Source organism: Panthera tigris, chromosome C1 (genome assembly GCF_018350195.1).
Source record: "Panthera tigris isolate Pti1 chromosome C1, P.tigris_Pti1_mat1.1, whole genome shotgun sequence".
Lineage (NCBI taxonomy): Eukaryota > Metazoa > Chordata > Mammalia > Carnivora > Felidae > Panthera > Panthera tigris.
In genome coordinates this window covers 102,403,646-102,421,467 of record NC_056667.1, presented here as the reverse complement: position 1 = coordinate 102,421,467, position 17,822 = coordinate 102,403,646, and the positions used below count along the sequence as shown (strand labels likewise).

The following is a 17,822-nucleotide window of genomic DNA, read 5'->3' as shown; positions in this document are numbered from 1 at the left end:
AGGGGGACTCCACTCATCTGCACCAGGAATCTCACTTCTCAAATGTCTGCCCCTTGACTCCTGTCTTCCGAAAACATGAACTGGCTGAAGGTACTTCCTTCTCCCAGACCAATCTGTTCTATTGCTTGTCATTTCTCCTTCATCCACATAGCCTAGCCCTCTGTAAAGAAATTAGTCTGTCGGAGGGAAGAAAACTAGGCTGAGGAGAAAGAAAGCAATGAAACAATGAAAGCAATGAATAATTAGAGATAGAAAATTTATTATTATGCAAACAGCTATGCACACTGGAGTCCTGGCAAACTGCCAGGGAACTTTCCAGATTAAGTTGTGCCTCCCTGTATTACAGGTACCAAATCAGAGTAACATCCTGGAGAACAAAACAAGGTATCAGAACACACAGGATCTCAGAGACGCACCAGGTCTGGACTCCTTTTTTGAAATGCTCTAAATCAGTAGCTCTGGGCAAAGATCTCAACTGCTTGCTAAATAGCTGGACCTGACGCTGGCCAACTGTTAAGGCACTGGCTGTCCTGAGGAAGAAGAGGACTGTGAATGAAAAGTTGCAGCTTTGCTTCTAGGAAAGTAATATCTGATAAGGATAGTCAAGGAAGATGTAGTTTATCACTTTAAAATCAATTTTACTAAAACTACAAATTCTCTAATCATTTTTTTTTTTAAGCTTATTTATTTTTGAGACAGAGAGAGAGCATAAACGGGGGAGGGTCAGAGAGAGAGAGAGAGGGAGACACAGAATCCAAAAGCAGGCTCCAGGCTCCGAGCTGTCAGCACAGAGCCCGACGCGGGGCTCGGACTCACTGACCGCAAGATCATGACCTGAGCCGAAGTTGGATGCTCAACTGACTGAGCCACCCAGGCGCCCCTCTAGTTTAATAATTATTGAAATAATCACTCCAGAAGTAGCATTCCTTAATTTCCTCTCACCATATCATAAATTCCTGCAAAACTGTTAGTACTTACTACTACTATTGTGATCTGGTTATTAAAACTCTTGATACTGCTTGAGTTACACAAGCATATAAAACATATCTTTTCTGCTAAGTTTTTATAGTGATTTAATAAGTGTCTTGAAAAATAACACTGAAGTGAATTAATTCCAGTAAGTAAAAAGATGGAGTTTCTCTATGATGATAGCACTTGGGGGTCAATCCAGCTTCTAGTGATTTTTGGACTCAAACAATGCTAACTGATACAGCAGGGAGATCATTAGAAGAAAATACTAGTCTAATGGTCAAAAAGAATTCCACACTGTGCCCTAAGAATACAATGAATAGGTTCAAAACTAAAATAGTTCACTCATTTGTTTGCTTGGTTAATTGTTCGTTTTACTGATCAGAGTTAACTTCTTAAAATTAGGCCTTGGTCTACAGGCCTAAAGAACTGATGAACTAGAGAACTGATGTGAAAAGATTCACTGTTATCAAATGGCAATTATTCAATAAATTCCCCCCTTCATAAACCTTTCAATCTAGTGGCCAGCACCCAGAAATGCTTGAATACAAGCGTCCATACCCAAGTTACAAAGTACTTTATTCTTGTCTCATTGGTGAGGCGCAGAGTAATAATGTAGCAGCAGAAGGCTTGGCCTTAGATTAAATAGTGATAACAGAAAATGTGAGACTTTTTCCTCTCAGCTGAGGGAACACACTACTAAGATGGCAAAAGGATACATGTAAGTTGGGATGCCTTTTGCGGCCAAGTGTTTCCGAATAAGTCGCTCGGTACCATACCAGTTAAAATCTTTTGTGGCATGTCCAATGCGTGGAAGATGAACACTTGCTGTTAAAAAGAAAGAACATAGATTATGATGTCTTCATTCATCAAAATTTGAATCAGTATAAAATATACATTAAGAGAAAACTACTCGCAGAGTCACTTGGTGGTTTCCAATGGACAAAACATGTGTAATCATGGGGTATCCCACACAAAGCCTACAAGTACAATGTCAAAGATGTTCTGGGGAGGGACTGTAATGGGAAAAATTAAATAATTCTATCGAACACAAAGACCTACCGGCCCTGGAAATAAGTAGGTACGATGGAAATAGAATCATGATCAATGTTGGAGATAAACAGATTCTTTAAGAGTCAATCATTTCAACAAACTCTGAGGCAGACTGGGTTTGGAAACAAAACTTCACTCCGACTTTTGGCAGAGAATGGTCTGCTAATGTGGACTGTGTGTAGCTCTCCAAAAGCTAGGATAAACAACATCCTATCTGACCAGATCACTACATCTTTGGTCCTCAGCTTCCTCATCAGCAAAATCGTGATACAAATACCCCAGTGGAGGGAGATGGTCCACAGAGCTAACGGATACAAACGTGATTTGGGAAAGGAAGGGAGGCTATTCAAATACAAGATGATGTGGTGGTTACTTGCATGGTCTCCTATGGGGGGCTTCACCTTTACCATGTATAGTGAATGAGGTCTTGACATTTCTCACCTCCTTTTGAAAATCCTATCACATGCCTGGAAACAGAAATTCACCTACTCCTGAACACAGATGAAAAGCTTACCTTTCTTTTTCTTTGCTGCTAAATAGATCTTCTTCAGGCCCTCTTCCAGGGCTGCCATCTTAATGCCAGACAGGACATTGGAGCGATCACGGTGCTGAGCCACAATCAAGGCCAACTAGGAGGAACAGCCATCACATGGTTGACATGACACGAGACGGCTGCACTGTCAACTAAGTGCCCTGCCGTGGAGGAGGCACAAGCATTCCCCTGACAGGCTCTGTCTCCATCTGTTCTGGATGCTCTGCTGAACAACCCTGTCCTACCAAATTCATGACTTAATCTTCCATCATAATTGTTTTATTTTGTGGTAACTTAATACACAAGCACCTCTTCTTTTAAAAGGTATGTTAAAACCAGGGTCCAAAACATGCTGTCTTTCCTAAGTTTTCTCAGCAGCAAAGAGAATTTTTCAGAGTCTCAGAAGCAGAAAGGACTTTACAGGTTCCTGTGTCTTCCATCTATGTTCAAGTAACTCCCACCGTGTCCTAACCTAAGGCGGGGTGGGGGGGGGGGGGGCGGAACGGGACAGGACTGGAGACAGGGCTAAGGGAACATATCTGGGACTGACATCACTACAGTCACATCATAACCAGTTGTAAACAGTTTTCTTGAGTCACTGGATTCTGAGCATTTATGCACAACCACGGTGTTGTTCACATTCTTTAGCATTTTAGAAATGACTGAACGAATGACTGTTGTCAGCCACAGGGGCAACCAACCTCAAGCAAATATACCTCTTTCAGCTCAGTTTCTAAATTTCTTTTCTAAGTCAGTAAGATTTGGCTCTAAATTTGAATATGAATTCAGGCCCTTGAGAAAGCCAGGTTAAGTGCAGGAAATGAAACCTCTTACAGGAATTCTAAAGGACTGGCAAGTAGGAGAGACACTTAAGATGCAAAAGGAGAATTTTAATGCAGGCAGAGGAAATCTGCCTCGGCTCCTCTCCTCTGCTCATAGCTGGCTACTAAACACGGTGTTTTACACAATAAACGATGAAATGCTCAGAGTTCTGTCAGGTTTTCTTATTCAGTAAGAGTTTCCTGAGCACTTCCTATGAGCTGGTACTGCGTGTATTGAGGATAAAAAGAAAATGGGTCGACACCCTTGGAAGGAGCCCACCTGAGGTCAGTGCAGGAAACAAGCAAGTTAGCGAGAACAGTGTTCCAGGGGCTGTGATGGACAGAAGCAAGGGGGGGACGGAGTGGGTGCGGTGGAGCCAGAGGCCCAACCTGCTTGTTATGGGCTGAACTGTGCCCTCTCGAATTCCTTTGTTGAAGCCCCAACCCTCAGTACTTTAGAATGTGATTGTATGTGGAGACAGGGCCTCTAAAGAAGCAAGTAAGTTAAAGTGAGGCCTTTAGGGTGGTACCTAATCCAGCCTCACTGGTGTGCTCACAGGAAATCTGGACACATGCTGAGACACCAGGGATGCACGTGCAGAGAAGAAAGACCATGTGAGGACACAGAGAGAGGCAGCCGTCCCTAAGCCAAGGAGAAGGCCTCAGAGGAAATCAGCCCTGCTGGTAGCCTCCAGAATTGTAAAGAAATTAATTTATGTTTTCTAAGCCACCTATTGGTGGCATTTTGTCATGGCAGCCCTTACAAACTAATACACTGACAGGCCAGCAGACAGGAGAGGTTTCAAGGGGAGGTGAGGTGAGCCAAAATTTAGTTCTCATAAAAGAAGTGGTTTTTTTACTTACCAAATCTTGGCCTTTGTTTCTTGACTCTTTATCATCAATAGGAAATAAAAGGACACCTCCCAAATTCAAGTCTGAGGTAAAATAAAAGAGCAACAGACAGAATATGAGGTTCACTCCAGACTGAGACCTCTGAAGAGGGGCTCTTGTGAATGCCCCTGGTTCCTTCCTTTCCCACAGCCAATCAGGCTGCAATCTCACCTTTTCTCACACTCCTGGCCTCAGTGACTGCCTCAGCCAGGTACTCACATGATGCACTCCTGAATTTTTTCCTTTTTGCTCAAAAACTTTTATTTTTTTAATGTTTAATTATGGTAAAATATACCTCATATAAAATTTACCATCTTAACCATTTTTAAGCAAGCAGCTCAGTAGTGCTATGCCATCAATCTCCACAGCTCTCTTCACCTTGCAAAACTGACACTCTATACTCATGAAACCTCATTTCTCCCTTTCCCCTACAACCATCACTCTTACTTTGTCAATCTGACTACTATAGTTACAGCATCTAAGCAGAACCACCCAATACTCATTCTTTTGGGTTTTTGTTTTTTTAATGTTTATTTTTGGGTGACTGAGAGAGCACGAGTGTGGAAGAGGCAGAGAGAGAGGGAGACACAGAATCCAAAGAAGGCTCCAGGCTCTGAGCTGTCAGCACAGAGCCAGATGCAGGGCTCAAACTCACGAACCAGGAGATCATGAGCCAAAGTCGAACGCTCAACCAAATGAGCCAGCCAGGTACCCCTATACTCCTTTTGTGACTGGCTTACTTCATTTGGCATAACGTCCCTAGGATTCATCCATGCTGTAAAGCATGTGTCAGAATTTTCTGGTTTCCAAGGCTGAATAATACCCCACTGTATGTATATACCACACTGTTTATCCATTCATCCATCAGACACTTGGGTTACTTCTACCTCTAGGTCACAGTGAATAATGCTGATATAAACATGGGCATACAGATACCTGTTTGAGTTATTGCCTGAGTTCTTTATAAGAGGCGTTGCTAGATTTTATGGTAATTTTATTCTTTTTAAAAATCTTGTTTTAACGTTTATTTATTTTTGAGAGAGACAAAGGCTGTGAGCAGGAAGGGGCAGAGAGAGAAAGAGACAGACACACAGAATCTGAAGTAAGCTCTAGGCTTTGAACTGTCAGCAAAGAGCCTGACGCGGGGCTCGAACTCACGACCCATGAGATCATGACCTGAGCCGAAGTTGGATGCTTAACCGATTGAGCCACCCAGGTGCCCGATGGTAATTTTATTCTTAATTTTTTCAAGAAACACCATACTGTTTTCCATAATGGCTGCATCATTTTACATTCCCACTAACAGCGCACAAGTGTTCTAACTTCTCCACATCCTCACCAACACTTACTTTCTACTTTTCCTATGGAGATGTAACTGGCAGAACATCATGTAAGCTTAAGGTGTACAACATACTGATTTTACACATTTATACTGCAATACGATTGCCACTGCTGCATTAGCTAACACCTCAATCACATCACATAATCGTCATTCCATCTAGTGGTGGGAACAATTAAGACCTACTCTCTTAGCAATTTTAAAGTTTGTAATAGAGTTTTGTTGTCTGTAGTCCCTGTACTGTGCATTAGATCTCCAGGACTTATTTATCTACTAAATGCAAGTATATATCCTTAAACATTATCTCTCCCGTTTCCACCAACCCCTGGTAAACCACCATTTCACTCTAGTTTTTTTTTTTTTTTTTTTTATAAGTTTGTTTTAGATTCTACCTATAAGGGACATAGACACTTAAGCTGTTTCTGTATCTTGGTTATTTTGAATAATGCTAAAATTAAACATGGGGTTATATGTTTTCATTTCCTTTGACTATATACCCAAAAGTGGTATTGCTGGATCATATGATAGCTCTAATTGTAATTTTTTGAGGAACCTCTATACTGTTTTCCATAGTGGCTGCACCAGTTTGCATTCCCACCAGTTGTGCATGAGGGTTCCCTTTTGTCTACATCCTCAATACTCATTATCTGTCTCTCGAGGACAGCCATTCTAACAGGTGTGAGGTGATATCTCATTGTAGTTTTGATCTGCATTTCCCTGATGATTACTCATGTTAAGCATCTTTTCCATTCCCAGTTGGCCATGTGTACATCTTCTTTGGAAAAATATCTATTTAGTTCCTCCGTTCACTTTTTAATCAGATTGACTATTGTTTCTGTTGAGTTGTCTGAGTTCTTTATAAATGTTGAATAGGAACCCCTTATCCAATATATGATTTTCAAATATTCTCTCCCATTCTGTAAGTTGCCCTTCCATTCTGTTGGCTCTTCGGAAGTGCAGAAGCTTTTAAGTTTGATGTAATCTCACCTGTTGATTTTTCCTTTGTTGTTTGTTCTTTTGGTGTCCTCTCCAATCTCAAGGAGCTTCTTTCCTAGGTTTTCTTCCAGGAGTTTTATGGTATCAGGTTTTATGCTTTGTCTTTGAGCCATTTTAAGGTAATTTTTTTTGAGTAAGGTAGGGTCCAATTTTACTTTCCTGCATCTGGTTGTCTAGTTTTCCCAACATCATTTGCTGAAGAGACTACATTTTCCTTACTGGATATTCTTGGCTCCCTTATTAAATATTAGTTGGCCATATATGTAGAGGTTTATTTCTGGGCTCTGTATTCTGTTCCATTGGTCTAGGTGTCTATTTTTATGCTGTTACCATACTGTTTTAATTAGTATCACTTTGTAGCACAGTTTGAAATCAGGAGGTATAATGCCTCCTACTTTGTTCTTGTGATGATTGCTTTGGCTGTTCAAGCTCTTTTGTGGTTTCACTCAAATTTCAGGATTTATTTCTATTTCTATTTCTATTTCTGTAGAAAATGCCATTGGAATTTTGGTAGGGACTGTATTAAATCTAGAGATGGTTTTGGGTAGCATGACATTTTAATGATATTAACTCTTCTGATCAGTGAATGTGGAATATCTTTCCAATTGTTTGTATCTTCTTCAATTTCTTTAAACAAAGTCTTGTATTTTTCATTGGCTAGATCTTTTACTTCCTTGGTTAAATTTATTCCTAGGTCTTTTACTGTGTTTGATGTTACTGTGAATGGGACAATTTTTAAATTTCTTTTTCATGTTTCATTGCTAATACATAAAGAAGTAACTGATTTCTGTGTGTTTAGACCCTGCAACTTTACTGAATTCACGGATTACATCCAACAGTTTTTTTCCAACTGATTAAATCTATTATATTGAGAATTTGGGATTTTCAATATATAAGACCACACCATCTGCAAATGACAATTTTACTTCTTCTTTTCTGATTTGGATGTCTATTAATTTGCCTTGCCTGATTCGCTCTAGCTAGAACTGCCAGTATTATGTTGGATCAGAGGGAGGAAAAACAGGCACACCTGTCTTGTTCCTGATTTTAAAAGAAAAGCTTCTAATTTTTCTCAGTTGAATACAGTTAACTGCAAGTAGCATTTTATGGCTTTTATTATGTCCTGTACTTATTCTATTGAGGGTTTTTATCATGAAAGGATGTTGTATTTTGCCAAATGCTTTTACTTCATCTATTGAGAGGTTCAATGATTTTTGTCTTTCATTCTATTAATGTGGTGTGTCATATTTGTTGATTTGCCTATGATGAACCGTCCCTGCATCCCAGGAAGAAATCCCACTTGGTCATAGTGTGTAATCCTTTTAATGAGTTCTTAAGTTTGGTTTGCTAATATTTTTTTGAGAATTTTTGCATCAATATTCATCAGGGATATTGGCCTACAGTTTTCTTTTAGTGTCCTTATCTGGCTTTGGTGTCAAGGTAATACTGGGCCCACAGAAGGGGTTTGAAGTGTTCCCTCCTCTTCAATTTTTCTGGAAGAGTTTGAGAAGGATTGGCATTAATTCTCCTTAAAATATTTGACAGAATTTGTCCATGAAGTCATCTGATCCTGGGAGGTTTTTAAAACCTGAGTCAATCTCCTCACTCATTATTAGTCTGTTCAGTCTTTATATCTCTTCCTGGTTCAGTTTTAGTAGGTTGTAGGGACTATGAATTTATCCACTTCTTCTGGATTATCTAATTTGTTGGTGTAAAATCATTCATAGTAATCACTTATGATCTTAATGTTTTTTTGCAGTCAGTTGTTATTTTCTCCTCTTTCATTTCTGACTTTGTCTTCTCTCTTTTCTTAGTCTTGCTAAAGGTTTATCAATTTTATTTTTCAAAAAATCAGCTCTTAAGGGTTACTAATCTTTTCTATAGATTTCCTAGTCTCTAATTTTATTTCAGATCTGATATTGTTTCCTTCCTTCTGCTAACTTTGGGCTTAATTTGCTCTTTTTCTAGTCTCTTGAGGTACTTGAAATCTCATTTTTTAATATATGCATTTATTGCCACAAACTTCTTTCAGAACTGCGTTTGCAGCACCCATTTTTGGTATGTTGTTTCCATTTATTTTGAGATATTCTTTGGTTTGACTTTTGATTTCTTCTTTGACCCATTGGTTGTTCAAGAGTATGCTATGTGCTATTCAGTTTCCACATCTCTGGAGATTTTCTAGCTTTCCTCAATGAAAGATTTCTAGTTTCATACCATTGTGGTTGGAAAGACACTTGGTATAAATTCAGTCTTCTTTTGCTATGACTCGTTTTGTGTTCTATCATATGATCTACTTTTAAAAATATGCCATGTGTACTTGAGAAAAATGTGTATTGTGCTTCTGTTCGATGAAATTTTCTGTAGATGTCTATTAGGCCAATTTGATGTAATATTTGGTCCAAGTCTATAATTTCCTTGTTGCTTTTCTGTCTGGATAATCTGTGCATTGCTGAAAGTGATATATTAAAATCCCCTACTATTATTGCATTGTTGTCGATTTCTTCTTTCATATCTATTAATATTTGTTTAATATATTTAGGTGCTCTGATGTTGGGTGCATATACTACTATATCTTCTTGATGGATTGAGCCCTTTACCATTATACAATGTCCTTGCTTATCTCTTATTACCATTTTGGTTTAAAGTCTACTTCGTCTGATGTAAGTAACAACTACCCACATTGTCTTTGGTTCCCACTTGCATGGAGTATCTTTTTCCATCCCTTCACTTTGAGTCTATGTGTGTTTTTAAGGTTCAAGTTGGTCTTTTGTAGGCAGAAAACACCTGTACCCTGTTTTTTATTTGTTTCTTCCATCTAGCCACTCTGTGCCTTTTGCTTGGTGAATTCAATCCACTTACATTTAGAGTAACTAACTTATGTTAAGTACTTACTAATGCCATGTTACTAACTGCTTTCTAGTTGCTAGGTATTTCCATTGTTTCTTTTCCCCTGTTTCTGCCTACCTTTGTAAACCGGTTATTTTCTGTGGTGGTATGCTATTTCCCCTTTCTTTGTCTCTTGTGGATCTGTTCTATGCTTTTGCAATGTTGTTACCATAAAACATCTTACAGATAAAACAATCCATCTTAAGCTGACAGTAACTTGTGCTCAATCACCTATTGAGGCTCTCCCTTCTACTCCTTCTTGTTCTATTACCGATGTCGCAATTTACCTCTTTTTATGTGGTATATCTGTTAACAATTTATAGCAGCTATAGTTATTTTTACTACTCTTTTCCTTTAACCTTTATACTAGAATTGGGTGGTTAAAGCACCATCCTAATATAGATTAGTGATCTAACTCTATTTTTCACCTCTTCTAGTATATTGTGTACTTCCATATGTTTTCATGTTACAGATCACTATCTTTTCATTTCTGCTTGAAGAACTCCTTTCAGCATCTTGCAAGGCAAGGCTGGTGGTGGTAAACTCCCCTTAGCTTTTGTCTGGGCTATCTTATCTGCAAGATAATGTGGCCAAATACAATTTCCTTGGTTGGCAGTCTTTATCTTTCCACACTGAACATGTCAGTCCACTCTCTCCTGGCCTGTAGTTTCTGCTGAGAAATCTGCTGACAGCCTAATGAGGGTCCTTTGTAGGCTATATACCTTCTTTCTCCCCCGGCTTCTTTTAGATCCTTTATCATTGATTTTTCAGTTTCATTATAATGTGTCTTGGGGAAGGTCTTTCTGCATTGAGATAATAGGGTGATCTATTAGCTTAGTGGACTTCTACGTCCAAGTCTTTCCCCAGGTTTGGAAAGTTCTCAGGTTTGACTGATTTTATTTGAGAGAGAGAGCAAGCGGGGGAGAGGGGCAGAAGGAGCGAGAAAATCTTAAGCAGACTCCATGCCCAGCACAGAGCCCGATGCAGGGCTCAATCCCACAACCCCAGGATCATGACCTGAGCCGAAATTAAGAGTCGGACACTCAACCAGTGGAGCCACCCAGGTGCCTGAGGTATCATTTTTAAAAAATAAACTCTCTATGGAAACCAATTTGACAATAAACTTCATATATTGAAAAAATAAATAAATAAATAAATAAATAAATAAAAAATAAAAAAATAAACTCTCTGCCCCCTTCTCCCTGTCTTCTCTTTCTAGAAGCCCACTTATCCTGATATTTGCCTTCCTCTGATAGTTGTCTTTTTGATCCAATCCCACAGCTCATGTACTTTTTTCACTTTTTTTTTTTTAACCTCTTCTGTGTTATTTCTAAATTGCTATCCTCTAAGTCACTTATTCTTTCTTCCATCTGGTCAGCCCTCCACAGCTGCTCTCTATTGTTATTCTATACCTCATTCATCAAATTCTTCAGCTCCAGAATTTGTCTGATTCTCTTTTACATTCTCAATCTCTTTGTAACAGAACTCATTTTGTTCGTATATTTTGCTCCTGACTTTAATGAATTGCCTTTGAGTTTTCTTGTAACTGAGTTTATTCATAACTGCTATTCTAAATTCTCTGTCAGTTAGATTGCAATATTCTGTGCCTTTGAGCTCACTTGCTGGAGAACTGTCATTTTCTTGCTGTGATGCTGTGTTTCCTAGACTTTTTACATTCCCCAGAGTTATGCATTGCTGCTTTTGCATTTGAAGTAGCAGATACATCCTTAATTCTGTGCTCGCTGCTTTCAGCAGATGGTTTTATGTTCTGTGGTATTGTTACTATCTGAGATATTCCTTGTTTGTGAGGTACACCCGCCACTCTTCTTGCTCTCTCTTGGGGCCAAATTTTTAAGCCCTGTGTTACCTTTGGTTGTTACAGTTCACCAGGCTGGCTATTGGAAACAGCATTCTAGAAAAGCAATAGCTAGAGTTTATGGTTTTTCCTTGCCCAACGACCAGAGCCTGCTCTGAGTGCGCTCCCGGTCTACCAGAGCTCACTCTAACAGACACACTTGGGAGCTTGCACAAAAAGCTAGCAGCAGAATGCGAGGAAGTGGAGTTTAGCACTCAGTGTCTTGGGGAAGCTGCAGACCCAGCAGGGAGAACCTTGGGTGTGGTACTCCAAGATTTGTGGGTGAACTTCCTCCTGAGCCAATCCCTCTGACACCGTTTGAAGTTCTGATCTGCTTCCTCCCAGTCACAGAGCTCCCACCTTAGTACTGTGGGTGCTGGTGGAGAGAAATGGGTTTCTCCAGCGGTGTTCCATTTGGCTGGGACAGCCAGGAGCATTCTCCCCGCTCTCCTTTCCCCCCACAGGACAGGTCACCTTCACCAGATAAATCAGCCCATCCAGGGTTTCCTTGAGGGAGAAGCAGCAGCAGAAGTATTTCTCTTACCACCTCCACTGTAATCAACGCATGTTTTTTTCTCTTTTTTTCCCTTCTTCAATGGTGTGCTGGAGTCTTCCTGCAGGAAGGCTGGATTCCTGCAAGTTCTGTCTCATGCGTGAGTACCTGCCCAGGTCAGCACTCATCTGATTTTTGCCTGACAGTGTCAAAAGGCATCTAGGCAGTTGTGCTGGCTCCACAGCCTGTATGGAGGTTTGTCTGTCTCTTACTGGTGGTGGTGGCGGGCAAGACTCCGCTCAGGTCCTTCGAAGGAAGGTGCTAGGTCCCAAAAGACCCAGCACATGCTTTTGTTTGTGTATGGATGTCTAATACACTGCTTAAAAGGCGGGGGGGGCGGGGGATAAAAAGGAGGAATGTTTTATACCGCCAATGTTGCTGACGTCATGCCCTTCACTTCTAAATGATCTCCCAAGTCAATGTCCCTCACGTATTACCTACAAAGTACTCTTGCAGGCATCGGAAACTGAATGCAAACCCAGAGGCATCTGGGGATGGAAAGGGGAGAGCATTATGAACTTGAAATTCCTTCAGAAGGCTTATGTTTGTTTTAAACCATTCCAACACTGCACTCTACTATATCTATCTGTACATTTTCCTACCTCATCCAAATCAAAGCAAACTAATGCTCTAAAAAAATGCGCTAAAATAATTCTATGGCTTTATACACTTCACGCACACCCGAATCTTTTAAGCTGTTCTAAAATACTGGCTGTGTTATGCCATTCTTCTCTACAAAACTCCCAAATGACTAACCATTACCCACTGGATAAGGTCCGGCTTAGAATGGCATCTTCCTGGACAAGCCACGTGCAGTCTCCCTGCTGTGGTCCAGATCGCTCTCTTTAAAATCAAACTCTCCTCTATTCCTCAGCCTCAACCCGCTACTCTTGCCTGCCTGGCCTACACACCATGCCCTAAAAACATTCACTGTGTAACTGTCTGGGTCATTCAACACCCCGTACTGGGAATGACAGGAATTGTGAAAATACCACACAGCATGAGATACAGGGATCCTTTTCCATTTCCCTCCACCCACTAAAATTCAACCCATTTTTCCAGGCCCAAGAGAACTTCACTACCTCTACACAGCCCTGCCCGATAATTCTAGTTCACACTTTCCTTTACCCTGCTCCACCCCGTTTTAGTCCGTCTTCAGAAAAGAATGCACACTCTCAACCCTGTTTCCTTACTGACCACTTACACTTTAACTCTGTGTAACCAAGGTTCAGCCTTCAGACTCTCCTCAAAGTAGGCCAAGGTCCGCGACTACACTTGGGGCAAATCCGATGGCCTTTCCCCAGTTATCACCCTCACTTCAGCACCTGACCATGCAGACCACTTCTTGACACCCTCTCCTCCCTTATACTTCAAAATATTCCATTCTCAAGGTTCTCTTAGTTGACACTTCCTTCTGTCTCCCCTTGTTGCTACAGTTCCTAAGTGGAGGTGTTTTCCACGTTCTGTTCCCTGTCCTCTCATCTTCCTGTCCTGCCTTCCTCACAGTTTCAAACAAGAATCCAAACAGGCAGTCTTCAATCTTCATTTCTATCTCTGCCCTCTCCTGAATTCTCTGCTTTTCCAACTGCCCAATCACTAGCTAGAGCTCAGTTATTTTAACCTATTAAACCCTCTGCCAGTGATCTGTTTGAGTAGAAAGAGTGTTCCCTCTAAGTCCTTATATCCCTTTCCATCCTAGAGAACCAGGCAGAAGAATTAGGAAAAGCCAATCTCTGAGGAATCTGAAGGTAAGGTAAGGTCGCTTGGCCACTCAAGTCCCCAGGAAATAATGTAAATAATAAATTTACTCCTCATACTACTTTGTGATTTCTGCACATAAAAGATGCCCTTTCTCCTTCTCCATGCCAAGGGAGAATACTGACACTCCCAAGTTCCTCTGGCCACAAGCAGCTTTCCTTCTGTCTCTAGGGAATGTTGGATCTCAGCCTATGCTAACTTCCTAATACAGCCTCCTCCTCTTCAACAGCCAACCCGAGCTCCTGTTAGCACTTTAACGGTATGTCTGATTTCTCTCCCACAGATCTCTGACATTTTGGGGCAAAATTCCCTTATGAACATGGGGTGAGTTGGCCACAGTGGAGGTAAGCAATGAAATGCTCTTCATGCCAATACTATAACATGCACACAGGGACTGACGTATCAGAATACTTCCACACCCACTATTCTCATTGCATTTCCATGAGGCTGGTGGAATAAGTATTATTCAAAATTACAAATGAGAAAACAGGCAGGGAGAGTAGGGACCACCTCAAAGTCCCATAACTGCTTGCATGATAAAAAAAACTAGCTAATGAGACTCCAACCAGCTCTTCTAACTCCTTAACCAGTGCTTCATAACCCACCTGTCCTAAGTGTCCTCTCCACTCTCATTCCATCCCTTCCCCTTCTCTCTGTTTTGCTTCTTACCTTTCATTTTCCCAGCCAGCTCGTATATTTTTCTTGGCTCGGCGGATCGTGTTTCCAAAGCCGTGAATAAACCACCTCTGCCCCAGCGGCCAGAGTCATCTATCAGGAGAAAAAATCTTCATTTATAGAAGGCAGAGTCCAATCCACAATTTAAAAACAAAGGTACACCCACTAGATTTGTAAAAGAATGATTTTTCAAAGGGAAGAGACAACTACCTAGTCTCCCAGGAATATCAGAGGTGGGACTTCTCAAATATATTAGGTTTTATGGAAGATCCCTGGCCATCCTAATAGGAAAGATGGAGAGGAGACATAACATAACAAACAGCTGAAGCACTGGGGACACAACAGCATACAACTCCCATTTTACAGGTAAGGAAGGAGAAAGGTTAAATGACTTCTTTGAGTTACTGCTACCATAGCTGGTGAGTATTTTCCATTGACAGTCATTCAATCATTGTTAGCACGTATTACATGTTAGACACTGTTCCAGGCACTAGGGTTATAGCAGTGGACAAGACCAAAAAAAAAAAAAACAAAAAAAATCACTGCTCCCATGAATTTTATTTTCTAGTGCAATGAGATAATCATATAAACAAATATGTAATATGTGGTGGTGACACATGTAATAAAGTAAAATAAGGTAGGAAAAAGGAGTAGAGAACAATAGAGGCCTGGAAGTGGGATCTGTTTTATATGAGGCGTTCAGGAGACCTCTCTGAGATGCAGACGTTTGAACAATGTTTGCTGTGGCTACCTGTGGAAAGAGGGTTCCTTCCAGGCAGAGGAGTAAAATGTGCCAAGGTCATGGGGGTGGGGGCAGGGGACACGCTTAGAGTTGTCCTGTATATGTTGCCTCCTTCTACCCTCTTAAAAACCTTGTGCAAAGAATAGGAAAGATATTGTCCAATTACACAGATAAGGAACCTGAGGCCCAGGGAGATTAGGCTATGCAACCAGGTAAATAAGAGCACCACCAAGAGTCAAATTTAAGTCTCTGGATTTGAAAATCTGCCCTTTCTTAACCACACGACTGCACCATGCCCATCCATCACTCCTAGGTCAGGCTTCTGCCTCCTCCTCCCCAGTTCTTAGCACCACAAAGATTAAAGCACCCATCCTGGGCCCGTACTACATTTACCTACCGACGCAGTGAACGATGACCGCATCCTCCGCCCCAGCCTGCGGGTGGGTGACATCACCGCTAACATACTTGATGGCCGTTGACTCTGGATCTTCATAATCCAGCTGGGCAGAGCTCTCCTCATCTTCCCTGCCTTCTAGGTCCTCCGGTTCACTGTCCTCAGAAGGCAGGCAGAAGGACTGGTAATTGCTGGACTCCCACCAGGCCATCCTTCAACAGGCCAGAGAGAAAAGGAAATTAACCTGGCCTCTCACCATTTCCCTTAGAGCACAATTCGTCCTGCTATTCACAAACAGTAAGTGCCCAGTGGAAATGCAATTAGACACTCACCGTGATGGCAGTTTTCTGCCTATTTATAAGTCAACAAGAAGTCTTACTGATTACCTAGCTGCCTCCTGACTATGCTTCAGTAACGAGCAGCCACCGCATGTCCCTGTTTTTAAGAATAAGGTACCGTTCAAGGGAACTACTCTTTGTCAGGCAGCTACAATAAAATCTTTTCTTGCTTCAACTAAATGAATCTTCTCTGCCTTCGGCACTCAGGACTTTTCACAAAAGCACATTAACTGTTAGGGTTAACATTTGATGTTTAAAAAAAATATTCTATTACCCATAGAAACTACCAGTTCTATAGAAGTTTTCTGCAAGTTTCAAGTATTCAACTGTGGACTCTATACAACAGTGATTCCTTTATCAAATGTGACCCTCAGCTTTATTAGAATACAGTCAAATAATATACATGTACTTTTTTTCATGTTCTGCTTCTTCCTTTTTCCTCTTCTTCTCTTCCACTAGTCTCTTTCTCTTGGCTGCTGCCTCTTGTCTCTTCTTCCTTCTGTCCTCCACTTCCTCTGGGCTCAGAATCCGCTTCCTTTTGGCAGACCCCTCTGTAAGGCCTGGGAGGAGAACCTGTAGGACGAACAAGATCCATAACCAGGAAGGTTGGGGGCTGCCTATTCCTTCTTGAGTTTCATTCATCCCTAACACACATTCTGTGTGAAAGCAACACGCTTACTAATATTTCATAAAACTGCGTCTCTGTGCCCCTTGTGTGGTGGGAGGTCGTGGCAAGACACTTCAATTTACTGTTCATATTACACATCTCACTTGGCCTGGTGACCAGGATATTATGATCTAAACTCAACCAAAGCACTGGCATGGCTAGTACAACAGTACATCATTTTGATTAATTTCAACAGGAATAAGGTGCTTCAGAAAAGTTACTTTTTTTTTTATACAAAGCATATCCTGCAGGAGGCCATTTTAGGTTTAACCACTGTTAAAGGAAATCCTCCTACAATGTATTATAGAATTCTTTCTTAAACAGAGTCTTTCAACATTATGATTATCTTAATGGTGGGTAGCATTTAATGAGCACGTACAAAGTGTCAAATACCATGGACATAATATGTATCATTCTTGACTGCCACCCTCTCTTAGTGACAGAGTCAAATTATCAGGAGTAGAGTGCGGTGTTTTGGTGTGATAAAGTGTATCCCTTCTGGGGTGGCTTAGATGCACAGGGCTGCTTTCGCCTGCATTAAATGGTTAAACACACTGTTTCTGTTGATGTTATTTATGCCAACTTTTTTTTTTAATGTTTATTTTTGAGGGGGGAAAGGAGCAGCAAGAGCGGGGGATACAGGATCTAAAATAGGCTCTGTGCTGGCAGCAGAGAACCCGATGTAGGGCTCGAACTCATGAACCACGAGATCATGACCTGAGCTGAAATCAGACACTTTAGGGGCCCCTAATTATACTTACATTTCAACAAATATTTATATACTTATTTCTCAATAAACCACTCCCCGCATCACTTTTGGTTCTCTTAGAAATTGGAAGAATTTATTCTTTTACATAAATTAACAGTTCTTACACTGCCTTTATTTCGGAGTAATCGGCCCTCTTGAGTAGTTTTCTCCAAAAGGGTTTTCTGAAGGTTCACCAGTTGCTCAAAAGATTTTCTGTCTTCTTTACTAGGTTCCTTGGAATAATCTTTACCTTCAAATAAGTACATATGGTTTTCTAAGAACATAAAACACAAAACAGAAATGTTAGAGACTAAAGAAAAATGGATTAATTCCATTCAAAGCACTAAGTAAGGCAAACAAGAGAACAACCTGTGTTCTAAATGGGCTAAGACTAGCTTGTGATTTTGGATCCCACGGACACTGACGGGTGGGGATCTCACACATTTACTCTTTAAAGGAGAGGATATGGCTGTTGCCCTTCTGGTCCATCTCTGGCTGGTCTGCAAGTCTCTGCTGGATACCTCCACCCTGTTGAGTCTTGGATCCCCTGTCACTCATTCCACACTATTCTTCAGCATAGATCTCACTAAGATCACTTAATAAAA

General features: G+C 40.9%; 1 protein-coding gene across 2 annotated transcripts in view; it reads right to left on the bottom strand.

Moving 5' to 3' along the window:
* Window positions 1-256: 256 nt before the first annotated feature.
* Window positions 257-17,822, bottom strand: part of CHD1L (chromodomain helicase DNA binding protein 1 like) — a 59,171-nt gene continuing 41,605 nt past the window's right edge. For both annotated transcript variants that reach the window (XM_042993935.1, XM_042993937.1), the window contains 8 exons: window positions 17,343-17,491; window positions 16,212-16,375; window positions 15,468-15,676; window positions 14,323-14,421; window positions 4,240-4,310; window positions 2,537-2,651; window positions 1,689-1,797; window positions 257-589 (listed from right to left, as the gene is read on the bottom strand). In XM_042993935.1, coding sequence (XP_042849869.1) covers window positions 514-589; window positions 1,689-1,797; window positions 2,537-2,651; window positions 4,240-4,310; window positions 14,323-14,421; window positions 15,468-15,676; window positions 16,212-16,375; window positions 17,343-17,491 — 992 coding nt within the window. In that variant the 3' untranslated portion in view covers window positions 257-513. The remainder of the gene's footprint in view (window positions 590-1,688; window positions 1,798-2,536; window positions 2,652-4,239; window positions 4,311-14,322; window positions 14,422-15,467; window positions 15,677-16,211; window positions 16,376-17,342; window positions 17,492-17,822) is intronic.